Genomic DNA, 14,531 nt, shown 5'->3' on the forward strand with positions numbered 1-14,531 from the left:
CGATAACGCCAGCATCTGTCAAAGGAGCTTTAGATATTTCTTTCCAAGCAAGCAGCAGGGACAGACTTCAGACGTGCGCTATTCCTTGGCAGCAGAGGAAAAAAAAAAAAAAAAAAACCTTAGAAATAAAAACAGCAATTCTCTGTGTACTTTCAACCCCCTGCTTCAAGCTTTCTGCGGCAAATGTTCTGAATATTCTCTAAATCCGGAATTCAATGGCTTTCATTAGCGGTGCTCCAGACGAACAGCAAGAAGGCCCACGTTTCTGAAGTCAAGTTTCAGATGAACACCTACATCCCTAGTGTGGGAAGCTTGTCTGTCGGTCAAACAGTCCTGCAGCCTCGACTTGCCCAGACAGTTTGGTACTTTGCATTTCATTTCATCGAGAGAATTGACTTGGGCCCAGACATCTCTATGCTTGAGATGTTTGTATATATACATATATACAAGAACCTTTTATATATACAGCCTTTGCACATGGAGTGCACCGGAATATGAGCCACACCCGCTAAATTTAATAAGGAAAATTGATGTTGTTCATACATTAGCCGCACTGGTCTATAAGCTGCGGGTGCAGTGGTGCTGTCTGCGCTGTAGTTTTGAAAACTGGGTCCTGCATCAAGACTGGCTCAACTGTTCTGAACCTGAATCATGAACTCTTCACATCTTTTACTTACATTTAAGCACTCAAAATGGGCTGTTTTCGCCTGTGTGTCATAAGTTCCGACACTACTGTCGGCCTCAGATGATGCTTCCTCTTTCCTGTCCAGCGCTGCGAAAACAGCTCATTTTGAGCACTTTAAGGTCCGTAAAATGATGTGACAAGGCTCAATGTTTTGGAAGCATGACGCTCTTTACCTTGTAAAAATCCATATATTAGCCACGTTGTTGTATAAGGCACAGGGTTCAGACCACGAGAAAAAAAAGGAGCTGTTCATAGTCTGGACATTATGGTAATTGTGCAGTCACCTCACCCTGTTTTTTTTCCTTTTAACTGACTAATTTGTTGAGTCCCACGAGACTGGAGTGTCAGTATTCAGTTTAGGTCCTTGTTGTAGTCATGAATTACCTTGTTATTGGTTGGTTTATTTGTTTTGGTTTTAATTCTGTTATTTCCATGACTCAGCTGCCAGTCAATAATCCTGTGCTTCAAAGTGCTTAGCTGGGTGCAACGGTCCATATTGCTGACTTACTCCACTTGTCTCTACAAGCTCATCATCTTTCCAACCAGTGAACACCCACTCGCCGATTAAATAAAACTTTTAATGGCCCATAATAACTTGGAAAATCACCTTTAATTCATTGCGCAGCTTTTCATGCTGAATTGTGAAACTGAAGTGGATCGACCACTTATTTTTGGGAATGTCTGTGAATGGATTTGACTCCCGACTTCGTGGATTATGAAGAGTTCCCCAAAATGTGTCCGGTACTTTAGAGGGCAAGAGAGGACACCGCTAAACACGGAGAAACAAGAAGGATGTTCGAAAACCATGACGCTGTGGCGACCCTTTATTTTGAAACTTCATGCCGGTGATTCATCATAAATGGAAAGGAAAACAGTGGCAATCTATTTAAGTTATTTGGCATGTGCTCCACTTATTCATGCTTTTCCAGCTGTGACACTATTAATCATTTTTTAAAGTGGGCAGTTGAAAATGTCACATTATTTTCTTAAATACTAGTGTAGCTAAACTCACTCATGCGTTCAATTGAGCTCACAGAGTGAATATAAAAGATTTCTCTGATACGTTTCTGTCAAAACAAACATCCTTTGTGCGACCAGTCTGCAACACAAAAAAAAGGTATTTCAACAATGATGCAGTCAATATTACACTCAAGGTAGCGTCTACAGCAGGATGTTAAGCTTGATTGTGGCTCATAACTAGAAAAAAAAATGCCGCTGTTCTCTCTGTCTCTGCGAGAAAGAAAGACATTGTGGTGAAATTACTGCACTAGTTTGATCAAGTCTGCAGCTTGAGGCGATGCTGCCGCCTTATTTTCACACTGAGCTCAACTGCAGGGGAAAGTACATCTGCAACATTCTTAACCCTCCGAGTTCTCCACTTATATGCAGCATGTACAAATTCGAAGCAAACTTTCAGTCCCAAACTGGCCGGAGGATGTTTAACTGTGGGCTGGTTTCATCTCAGCCCATTTTCAAATATATTAAGGCAATAATTGAAGTGTATTATGCATGGGGATCATTAAGTATTTATTCTGTGCTGTTGCTGATGCACTGATATTTGACGATGATGCCTACTTGATCCACAATTTTCAACAAGGTCAGAAGAGTTCAAATAAAACGACGATGGAAACAGGCTCGGGGAGAGTCGGTCAGATTTGATGGCGTGTATAAAACATGCGTCAGGAAATCCCATTTCTTTCTTTTTTGATTTAATAAATAGGAGAAGCAGTGCTCACACTCATCTACCTGTCTGCAGTTCTCCGCATCCCTGTCACTGTTTTCCCTTTCTTTCTGTATTTTCCATCAGGGGTCGCCACAGCAAGTCACGTCTCTCTTCCACAATGACCTATCTTGAGCTCCCTCCCTGGTCACGCCGATCCCCTTCATGTCCGCCTTCAGCACGTCATTGTAGCGCAATGCTTCCTCGTCCTTCTTCATCTTTTTCTGGTGCCTCCATTTCTAACATCTTCATCCATCATGTCCGCTGTCTCTCCTCTCAAATGTGTCTGAACCATCTGAGGCGAGCCTCCCGAACTGCTCTTCTCCAGAGTACCTCAGATGAGATGTTTTCACAGTGAGCTGAGTCTGGGAAGGCAGTATTCACTTGTAGCCTTCAGGGTACACGGTTTTCTGGGAATCACAGACAAACACGAATAGGCTAAGTTTAAAAAAAATAAAAATAAAAAATGGAACCCACAAGTACTGGTGCTCCATGTAATCTAGTGGCGCAATGGAAGCCGTGTTCTGTTTTATAAAGCTTGACACAGTTTTCCGCATATCGGAAAAAAACAAAACAATTGCTTGTTTGTTTGTTTTATTTTATTTTCACTCATCCTGACAACTAATCCAAAAACTGGCACTACTTATTCCTAAAGAGCCAAGAAGACCCCACGGTCAGTCCACAAGACAGCTGTCAACTGTGTGTGTGTGTGCACTTGTTTATCCCTCCTTGTCAAGACCAGTTCTTGACAAAACACTTGTAGGGACTTTATTGTGACCATTTGGCACGGCAAGGTTAAGCCTGAATTTGAGGATAAAGCCTTCAAATGAGGTCTGGTTAAGTTTATCCTTTTGTTTTAAGTGGTTAGGTTTAGGGTGAGAGGCTGGGAAGAGCATTACGTCAATGAGAAACCTCACAATGTCACCACAAGGATCGCAATACATGTGTGTGTGTGTTGGCTAAAGTGTCCAACACATAATCATTCATTTTAATATCGACGCTTGACTAACTATTGCAAAGTGTTGAGCAACAAAAAAGAAGCAACGTGGAAAAAAAACAAAACAAAGAGTCTTGTCTTCGCCTACGGTTGTTTAACTTGCTGGCATTAAAAATGGATGAGCTTAAAGATTCGTCTCTGGCTGTTGTAGTGCAACTGCAACACGTCTGGAGAGGAGGATCCAAAACTGCTGCGTCTTTGATTCACTTCTAGATCTGCTATTATTGAATCTGACTTTCATATTTGGTGCGTGCGATTAATTGGCTTGAATGAGATGTCACTCTTTCTCTATCGCCGACGAAATCCACGACAGTCACCTCATTCTTTCCCTTCATGTCCATAAATAGTTCAATACTCTCTCATTCATTAGGAATAATTGTCTATGACTCTCAGCTAATTCACCTCTGGACAGCACATTAAACTCCTGACTTCTATTTCAATATAAAGAGGAAATTGATTTGCCTGCGTGTGTGTTCCATTGCCGTTCCTCTGGCACGCGTGTTTTTAGGGAGTGAGTGTGAGTGGGTGAGCTGCAGGTTTGAGCTGCAGATCCGGACACTAGGTGTCACCCTTGTGACTGGGAAAGCGTCTCGCCCTCCTCGGGATGTGACTCTCCGCACTCAGACGTGGTCGGGAGGAGGAGGAGGCGCCTGCATGTTCGGTCAAAGATGTGTGAGAGGAGGCTGGAACAAGCCTTCAGTCATATTTGGAGTATATGAAACGTCTTTAAACGCCACCTAATCTTTCGGAATAGTCAGATTATGATTCAGATTTTCAACCTGATGCCACAGCATTAACTTGATTCTTTTGTTAAAACCTCAAAGGGGATGAAAATAGAATTTAAAACGGCAGTAAAAACTGCACAAACAAACGGACAAAAGAGGCTGCTCACTTTCTGAGAATAAATTATGGACAGAAAATAATGCCATTGCAGTCAAAGACAAAGCAAATATATTCAGTTTCAATATTCATAGAAGGATAAATTAGATGGATTAGTGATATCAACAATGCTGAAGTGTCATTGATAACTGACGAAATGAGGGCTCACCCAGATATAACTTGTAACACTTTTTTTTCAGCCATCATTGTACACAAGCTGCTTCAAAGTTCCACTTGAAGACGTCTGGCTAGAAATAACTGTTAAACGTCTAAAGTCCTTTAAGTACAATGAGCTCCAACCCTCATTGTGGGAATAACGTTTGCTTCGTTGGCAGATAAAGTTTTGGAAAAATAATGCCAATTGGTGTGATTCACGGACCACTTTTCCGATTATATTGTGCTTATGTCAGCTTTTAAAATGAGCTAATATGGTGGTGTATCCAAAATGTCACCCAGAAAAAAAGCAACTGGTTGTATAAGAATGTACGTGAATTCACAGCATATTATCAAAACAATATTCCATGAGGCTCAAATACAGCTGGCATCGAGTGTTTCACATGCATACAAATATTTTCGTCACCATGAGAACACAATATTTCACTATATAGTTCCACGTTTATCATCCTTGAAATGGATATTACAATTCAAAGTCTGTTATTATGAGATGTTGCCTCACCCATATGTTGCTGTAGGGAGACCTATAGAAGGCCATGATGCAACATAATCGGTTCAGTTGCATGAACTCATGGCATATACGTCCCATGCGCAGAATATGATTATTAATTCATCAGTAGCTATTTCATCTTTACTTATTGGTGTATCAGAAGATGTTCCTTAAATTTAAATTGAGCCTTTCTAATGTGTTGCTTGTGTTAAAAATCAATCTGCCTTGTTGCATTTTGGAGATGCACGTGGAGCACATGAAGGCACCACCTGGACCACACTCCCCGCAGCTTGCACTTGTATGCATTTTAAACATAAGTTTTGCTATGTTTAAGAAGGAGAGTCTCATGTGGGGGGGTCATTGTTGTGTATGAGCAGCTGATCGGGTGTTCCGCCCAGTTATTTCCCCTGAAATATTGTGTTTCATTTTGTGTTTTCAGAACCCACATCTAATTCCGCGCTCCGCGTTGTGACTTGTAGACTGTAATTGCCCGTTGAATCATCCATCTGCAGGAGAGCAGGTACTCTGGCTGTGTTTCATTGCTGCGCATTGCCCCGCCTCCGGACTGCTCGGCTTTCCTCATTGGCTGGCTGGATTGCGGGTCCAGAGACGGAGCTCCTCGCTTGGAGCTGCGCCTCCTCCAGTGTGCACCAGTGAAGCCTAAGGAGCGCTCGTTTGGAGTCAACTAGGAAAGTGTGTGTTCCGTTTTTCTCCTTCTCTGCACCAGACTGGATACTGGCTCCTGTGCACTTAGTTTGCAGCAGATTTCTCACCACTGCCTCCGCGCGTGCATCGGATTTTTGCTTGTTTTGGTCATCCACAAGGAGCAGCTTTCTGGATATCTACTGCTTTTTTTTTTTTTGAAAGTGAAACAAGGAACTTATTTGCCGGAGATAAAGCCAGGACACCGCCGATGTGCTCAGAGATACCGATTCAATCAGATACACTCGGACTTGAAATCGTTTTCTCAATGGACTTCTGAAACGCACCGAGAAAGATGTTGATCCAAGAGAGCGCAGCCGATTCTCTCCAAGCACCAAGGCGGAGAATTTGACTTCTTTCATTTTTCTTTAAGAAGACTGACAGTCGCAGACTGTGGACTCGCTCTTCGGATTTTATATATTTTTTCTCCCTCCCTCTATCGGACATATGAACCTGTTCGGTGCGCGCCCGGAGGATTTCTCACGCGTAAAATCCGAGTTCTGAGAAGGTTCAGCATGTTCCTCCCGATTCGTCAGCCCCAGTCTGTGTCTCCCTGCAGCGGATCGAAGACAGGAAAGTCTAATAAGCAAAGGGCACTTGTTAGAATGATCTAATCGAGACGGCACCGATTGTCATTCGAACACTTTTTCTCCCCTGAACAGTCAGACGGCGCGGTTCTGTCGGAATATTGATCTCTATGAGCCCAACCAGCGTGCGTAATTGTTAAAAATCTGTGTCTACCAAGCGATTAAAAACTCAACAGGTACTATGTTTGCCAAGGAGATGGAATTGATACACTTATTGTGTGTTTTTGTCCTGACTTGGGTCGGGGCGGAGGCTGTTATCAACCTAAAATATGGAATTAACGAGGAGATGAAGCCCGGCTCCGTGATTGGAAACGTGACCAGGGACGCGCTGAAGCAAGGATTCCAAATCGCACCGCAGCCTCCCTATCTGAGGGTCATATCGAATTCGGAACCACGGTGGGTGGAACTGAGTCCAGCCGGAATCCTTACAACTCAAATGAAAATCGACCGGGACGTAGTTTGTCGCCAGAACCCGAAGTGCATTATTTCTCTGGAAGTCATGTCCAACTCGATGGAGATCTGCGTCATCAAAGTTGAAATCGAGGATTTGAACGACAACGCGCCCCGGTTCCCGACGAGCCACATCGATATTGAGATCTCAGAGAACGCCTCCCCTGGTACCAGGTTTCCCCTAGAGGGGGCAAGCGATCCGGACTCCGGGATCTTCGGCGTGCAGTCCTATTCCATCACGCCAAACGAGCTTTTCGGGCTAGAAATCAAAACAAGAGGGGACGGATCCAAAATAGCAGAGCTTGTTGTGCAAAAGTCACTGGACAGAGAGACGCAGTCGCACTACTCCTATGAGATCAGCGCGGAGGATGGGGGAGATCCTCCTAAGATAGGAGCAGTCCAGCTGAATATCAAAGTTATCGACTCCAACGACAACAACCCTGTGTTTGACGAGCCGGTCTACACGGTCAACGTGATGGAGAACTCCCCCATCAACACATTAGTGATCGACTTGAACGCGACGGACCCGGATGAGGGCACGAATGGCGAGGTGGTGTACTCATTCAACAGCTATGTCACTGAGAAAACCAGAGACGCGTTTAAGATCGACCCCAGAACCGGCATCATCACCGTCAACGGCGTTCTGGATTACGAAACCACCCAGATATACGAAATCGACGTCCAAGCCAAAGATCTGGGTCCAAACTCCATCCCGGCTCACTGCAAAGTCACCGTGAACGTGATGGACACCAATGACAACCCGCCTGTCATCAGCCTGCTCTCGCTCAACACAGAGATGGTGGAAGTGAGTGAAAACGCTCAGCGTGGATATGTCATTGCATTAGTGCGGGTGTCTGATAAGGACTCTGGGGCAAACGGCAAAGTGCAATGCAGGCTCCAGGGTAACGTTCCCTTCAGACTGCAAGAATATGAGAGCTTCTCCACTATACTTGTCGATGGCCGACTGGACAGAGAGCAGAAGGACACTTATAATCTGACGATTCAGGCTGAAGACAGCGGCATCCCGCCTTTACGGGCCACTAAATCTCTGGTGGTGAAAGTCACGGATGAAAACGACAACCCTCCTCATTTCCTGAAGCCACACTACCAAGAGATGGTGATGGAGAACAACCTCCCTGGCTCGTGTTTGCTTGCTGTGTCTGCTGAAGACCCAGATTTGGGGATGAATGGCACCGTTACTTACTCCATAGTTCCCGGTGAGATCAAGCACATGGATGTAAACACGTACGTGAGCATTAACCCAACAGGCCGCATTTACTCAATGAGATCTTTCGACCACGAGTACACCCGAACTTTTGACTTTAAAGTCTTAGCCCAAGACAACGGGAACCCCTCTTTGTCAAGCAATGCCACGGTGCGGATTGTGGTGCTCGATGTCAACGATAACACTCCGATTATGACCAACCCGCCTCTGGTCAATGGCACCGCTGAGGTGTCTATCCCTAGAAACGCAGGTGTAGGCTACATGGTGACCCAAGTGAAAGCTGATGACTATGACGAGGGCGAGAACGGTCGCCTGACGTACACCATCTCAGAAGGAGACCGGGCTTTCTTTGAGATCGACCAAGTTAATGGGGAGGTGCGTTCCACGCGGATGTTTGGAGAGAACGTCAAGTCCACCTATGAGATCACCGTGGTGGCCAGAGATCACGGCAAACCCTCGCACTCCGCCTCGGCCTACATCGTAGTGTATCTCTCCCCGGAACTGAACACCCAGGAGTCCATCGGACCGGTCAACCTCTCCCTCATATTCATCATCGCCCTGGGATCCATTGCTGCAATTCTTTTCGTCACCATGATCTTTGTGGCGGTGAAGTGCAAGAGGGACAACAAGGAGATTCGTACATACAACTGCAGGTACTGACTCTCTCTACTCCTCCCTCCCTCTCTGTATGTGTCTGTGTGTGTGTGTGTGTGTGTGTCTCAGAGAGAGGAGAAGCAGACCTCCATCTCTGTCACTTGCTTTTGTCATGCTGCTTTTGAGTGCTTGAATGTCGTAGCCCCAGATTCGGCTTTCCAAAAAAAATATCATTCATAGTCCTAAATCTTATTTTTATTCAAATCGATGGACCCCCCTGTGATTCGTGGCCTCAAAATTCAGGGTCAAAAACTCAGTTTCCCTCGAGAGTACAGGCTGGAAAGGCTACACAATAGGAGATGAGCTGATGTGTGTCACAAATGAAAGCTTTGTTTTGTAAAAATGGACAGTACAAGTGGTACAAATAAGAACACTGCACATCGGAATATAATCCAATATGCATTGAAGTAAGGGCCTGACAAAGAAGCTACATGTGTATGAGCTTGGACACAAAAAGGTGTTTAATATGGCAGGTTTGTTGTTTCATTTGTTGATCTTCCCATGCAACAACTGCACCTTTGTGTTGTGTGAAAGTCTGTGCACAGCAGCATCCTATGATTTGAGATGAAGTCAAGAGTCAAGAGTGGTGCAATGAAAATACATACAGTCTTCAGTCCGGCAAGCAACAGTGCCAAACGGATGCCACAGTTGTTTACGGCGAATCACGGACTGTGAGTTCAATAAATAATGACGATAAAATCCTCATTCCCTGTTGCCTGATGTGGCCCTCCCATTGTAAGCAATTGCCCCGTAAATAGAACGGTTCAATTGACTCATAAATATGACGGTTCAACTGTCATGTTCAATTTGCAGAGTGTATTGCTGGACAATTAACGTCCCGCTGGTTCACCATCTACCAGACATTCATTCCTTAATATCCGTGGCTGATTGACTCTTATCAACATTAATCTGCGGTGAATTTGTCGCCGTCCTGATTACCCTTAATTCTCCACTAAACAACGGCTCAAGACGTTTGGAGTCTAGCGCTGTGGCGTGTCATTAAAACGTGTTGATCAACCCACTTCCCCAAAAGTGGCTGATCATTTTCATTATCATTCTGTTTTGCTTCATTTATGAGGCCGGCTTTTTATTTCCCCGTGCTTCATTTACACCGACACATTTACATATAGATTGGATTGGAGAGTTTAACCTGCAGCTATAATCGCGTTTTGCTGCAAACATAATTTTTGTTGATTCCAATTCTCCCGGTTTTCAACAGACATATTCTTTAAATGAGTCATCGTGGTTGTTTACGTTGCCAACTGAAGGCACAGGAACTTTGGGACTGACATTTTAGTCAGACGCTTTGATGCAATGATCACATTATGTTATGATAAATCTACTAATCTGGAACCCAAGAAGCCCACTTGGGCTGAAATGGATATTTATATGGCAATTTTTAGCTCGAAAACAAGCGGTAATGGACAGCAAACGCACTCCAAACTTCTCTCAGCAAGCCACTTTTTTCTGCTGTCGTAAGAGACTCCTCCTGCTGTGTTCTTTAATCAGCGCTGATGTCTCCTCCACTGTCACCACCTCCAATATGAGGAGAAGTAATCTACAATTTATTGCACGTCCTCCATCATTCTGTCTGTCTCTTAAGACGTCTTGCTCTCAAGTTGGACCCTAGAGGTCAGAGACAACATGCTAAGCTGATGAAAAAAAACAGACTTTTCTTGTAAATGTGCAGACATGGAACCTGGTGGTTGTTTTAAATGACAACAAAAACACTTATGGTATATGTTGACAACAAAATTGAAGGCAAGCAGGCCAACCATTGACTGCATCGACTGTCAGTGGTAACCAGAAATGGAACATCTGCGCCATGCTATGCGATTATAAGGGGTTTCATCTAGAGTTGAAGCTATCTCACGTGGGTAAAAAAAGAGGCTCAAAATATGAGAAATACGTCTCGTAAAGTTTGTAGTCATCACTATCGAGCACATAGCATCTGTTCTTCCTTGGAAAAAAAAAAAGTGGGGCTGTGCAATGAAGAGATATTTCACTCAGCCTTTGATAGAAAAAAAAAAGTGGCCGTGCTGCTCATTTTCTCTCATTTAAGTCAAAATACTCAGTGTGAGTTTGCAGCAGCCACAGAGAAGAGCTAAGTAAATGTGAATCTGCAGTTCCTCTGCACTCCTTATTGCTGTTGGGCTTCCGTGGAAATGAAAGGAAAGAAAATGGATGAGTGTGGAGAGCGTGCTTTGAATGCGATTGCATATACCGGTAGTAGTGATGTGTACCAGCGTCTTCTGCTTCGCTTCCGTGGTTTTGGCATGTTTGCATTCTGCTTGTTTGTGACATGTTGATTGTTGAGCATGCAAAGATAAACAAATGTGAGGTGACCACTCCATCGCAAGTGTATGGGTGTCGGGCCGGGGTGGTGAGACGTGAAATGAATATCACATTACAGTTCAAACAACGTTGTTGGAAGAGCTCATAAATAGGTCTAAATATAAGGCCTGTTACAGTCAAAAACAATGCTCCATTCCTAAGTGAGGAGTATGCATTCGAGACTTGCCACAACAGAATGCTAGTGTCTTAGCATTGAGGGGTAAAAGACGTACAAATGATAGCGCCAAGAGCCAAATGCATCAGAAAAACACTAATTTCCGTCATGATCTTCCAGTTTTTAAAACGTTTTCAGTTAAGAGGCATTTGATTGTGCCATTTGGTAGAGTACAGATTCTGATTTTAACATCATTTTGAAGAGGCACTGAACCAACTGTGCATTAAAAAAATAAAATAAAGATATTAATAGTGGTGGAAAATGACGATTAACAATGACAAAATCTATCTCCAAGATGCACACAAGGGGATTTTCGATGATCACAAGTAGGTCTCACTGGTATTTAAGTATGAGTCGCACCACCCGCCTGTGGACCCAGCATGTCATCTGTGCAGTACTCATGGTCGAGGAGCGCCCAGGCTGGCATGACTGGGCAGCTGTTTGACCACTGAATCCGGAAGCAAAGGCAGGACACTGCTTTATTGAGTCTGTTCAGTTTCTTCTACTTGCGCAGGGTGGCCGAGTACTCATATGGCAACCAGAAGAAGTCCAGCAAGAAGAAGAAGCTGAACAAGAACGACATCCGTCTGGTACCACGCGATGTCGAAGAGACAGACAAGATGAATGTGGTGAGTTGCTCATCTCTCACCTCCTCGCTCAACTACTTCGACTACCACCAGCAGAGCCTGCCGCTGGGCTGCAGGCGCTCTGAGAGCACCTTCCTCAACGTGGAGAACCAGAATTCACGCAATGCAGCTCCCAACCACGGCTACCAGCACCCGTTCACCGGGCAGGGCCACCAACAGCCAGACCTCATCATCAACGGCATGCCACTGCCAGAGGTGAGACTCTACCAAGCTCTGTCCTAAAACTTTGGCTGCAGGTTTCAATAGATACATCAAGTGAAACGCATGACTTATAAGCGGAAACTTTCAATGTCAAAGTCGGATTTCTTTCATGGCTTATTCTCAATGCATCCTTTTATTCATGAGTGATGTATACTGATTCCATTTCAAAAAGCTCTTCAAAGTAAATATCACTCCCCTTGTCAGGTGAAATTTGCCTCTCCATCACTCCCCAGTCACTGTCAGTGGAATGTCTATCTTCCGAGACAAAGCTAAGTTATTAAGAATGGCGTATGACTTTATGTCAGTCAGTCTGAGATAAATCCTTCAAGACATTTGGGGATCTATTGAAGCCGAACACGAGCACAATTGACAAGTTCAATACAATTCTTAACTTATTTAATAAACTTTTTTTACGTCCTTGTCAAGGGCTTTTGAAGATGACATCCTTTTTATTATTTTTCATTCAGATGAGTGAGGACTGACTGTTTTGGTTTTTTTTTTTTCTAAGGCCAAGGAGGTCAATGTTTTGGGCCTCATTCATCCGACTGTCTTCTCATTCTGTCTCAATTGTTTCGCAGTATAACTCAAAAGGTTTTGAATATATTTTTATTAAAATTTCAGGAATTGTTGACGAACAGATGATTACCTTTTGGTGGTGCTCTGAAGTTCCATCTGCTGCTACTAAGGTTTTGATGGTCACTCAGACAACCTATTCCGTTCAGAATGACCAAAAAATAAAATCAGAAAATGAGACTTAAGACACAATGTACAATATCATGTGTCTTCGCTGACAAGATGTGCTGTTTTGGGTTAATATTTTTGGTCGCTGTAATGACAGCTCAGCTTATGCCAAGCCAACACTATTCTTGGATGTTGTATGAAATGGGTTTGTCAGGGAGGTCACTATTGTAGTTATTTAATGGGGGGTGTGATATTTTTTTTTCTCTCTCACCATTAGATTCAAAATCGATTTTGCAAATCCAAAGGATTTATGATCTGATCAGATGAAATGGAGACAGTTAAACCTGCTTTTACTGGTGTCTGTTCTTTTAGTCTCTAAGTAAAGACGTACCGTGGCCGTCTTTAGGTACAGGCTTGCTGTGTCTCAGATCTCCGGGAGATGCCTAGCAATGGTGTTGTCGAATTGCTGGATCTTAGTTTTGCAGCGCTTGCACACTGTTTGCGTCGTCCAGCTCGGTGTTTCCGGACATTCGGTAAAATCCGAAATTACGTCAAACTTTAGTGAAGACAGAGGTAGAATTTTCTGTGTGTCCAGAACGGGCTGCGTGGTGACGTCAGGACGTCGGACGCATTTACAAAATAGCGGACAGCAGCAAACATTTTGGGACAATTTAAATGAGTTATGTATGGAAGCAAATGAGAATCTCAATTCTTCCACCTTTTTGGCACTACCTTTTATGTAATGGTTTGTCTGTAGTCATATGCCATGAACCCAAAGTTATTCTGAACAAGTTACGTTCAGAATATCGTAATATTTTTTTCAGTGAGAGAGCAAACGTGATCAATGACATAATCTATGCACAGCACATTTGGCAGTTACCAAGTGTTGGCCGCTCAGCACAGTCAACCGCTGGATTGATCTGACGTAGCATGTAGAGGCGCTCGGCCAAAAAGGAAGATTCAGGCTGAGTGGATGTGGACCAGCTGATCTATATTTTATAGATTTTTGGATGTATGAACTGGGCTATTGGATTCCTCCTGCAATCTCTGTCCTTCGCTTCATGACCCACTTCTCCTTGATCCCATGGGCGGAAGGGGCACTTATTTTCATCCTTCATGTGTGTACGCGTGAGGAAAAAATAACAGAACCAGGTCTTATGTAGACCAACGTGTTGCTGCATTTGACAGAAACAAATTGCAAATGCGTAACCGAAGGCTCCTATTTTCTGTTGACGAAAAGGCTCTACTGAGATGTGAAGTCTTAAAACAGGGAATTGATTTATCCGGTGGCACCAAATCATTCATACAAGACGCAGCTTCAGGCTTTTTATGGCTTGGTTGTGAGTGACAAGTGTGTGAATTACGTGAAGGCAGACAGGACAGGTTGACCTGTGGACAGGAGCAGTGGAGGCACGTGGAGAGTGCTCTTACATTTTTCTATCCTGGTCAGCCGCTACATTACATCAGCCCAAAAACAGGGATGAGAATGCTCATAAATCAATGTATTGAATCAAAAAAGAACATGTCGAGGTGGCATTACGGACCAATAAAAGCATGTTTGCCACAGAATTACTCAACGCTTGGCTCAGCTAATGAGAATGTGGATTGAGGATTGATTGAATGTGCTCAATGTTTAAAGCTGGTATATTGGTGATGCTTCAGTGCAAATATTGAAATTTACCCAGAACAGAAAAAGCATTAACGCCTCTTTTGCTGCTGTTGAAAACCATCTGTCTGCCTCCTCTTTTGCTTGTTTAGAAAGAGAGTGTGCGATTCGCTTTTAAACAACAACAGACGTTTTGGAGGAATACATTTGTTCAAAAGATATGGACGATTAACTTTTGCTTTTCGACTGTTGAGGCTACTGACCGGTCGCGTAGTTTTACACTGAAGCCATTACCATCTCATTGGAACAATGGCGAATCATAAT

At 43.7% G+C, this 14,531-nt stretch overlaps 1 protein-coding gene across 8 annotated transcripts in view; it reads left to right on the forward strand.

The window, feature by feature from the left end:
- The first annotated feature begins 5,601 nt into the window (after positions 1–5,601).
- pcdh19 (protocadherin 19) overlaps positions 5,602–14,531 on the forward strand; it is a 55,592-nt gene continuing 46,662 nt past the window's right edge. For 2 of the 8 annotated variants that reach the window (XM_053878496.1, XM_053878495.1), the window contains exons 1-2: positions 5,602–8,562; positions 11,569–11,914. In XM_053878496.1, the coding sequence (XP_053734471.1) occupies positions 6,416–8,562; positions 11,569–11,914 (2,493 nt within the window). In that variant the 5' untranslated portion in view covers positions 5,602–6,415. The remainder of the gene's footprint in view (positions 8,563–11,568; positions 11,915–14,531) is intronic. The other 6 variants (XM_053878500.1, XM_053878499.1, XM_053878498.1 and 3 more) reach the window with 3 other exon arrangements.

The sequence above is a fragment of the Synchiropus splendidus genome, chromosome 11 (assembly GCF_027744825.2).
Source record: "Synchiropus splendidus isolate RoL2022-P1 chromosome 11, RoL_Sspl_1.0, whole genome shotgun sequence".
NCBI lineage: Eukaryota > Metazoa > Chordata > Actinopteri > Syngnathiformes > Callionymidae > Synchiropus > Synchiropus splendidus.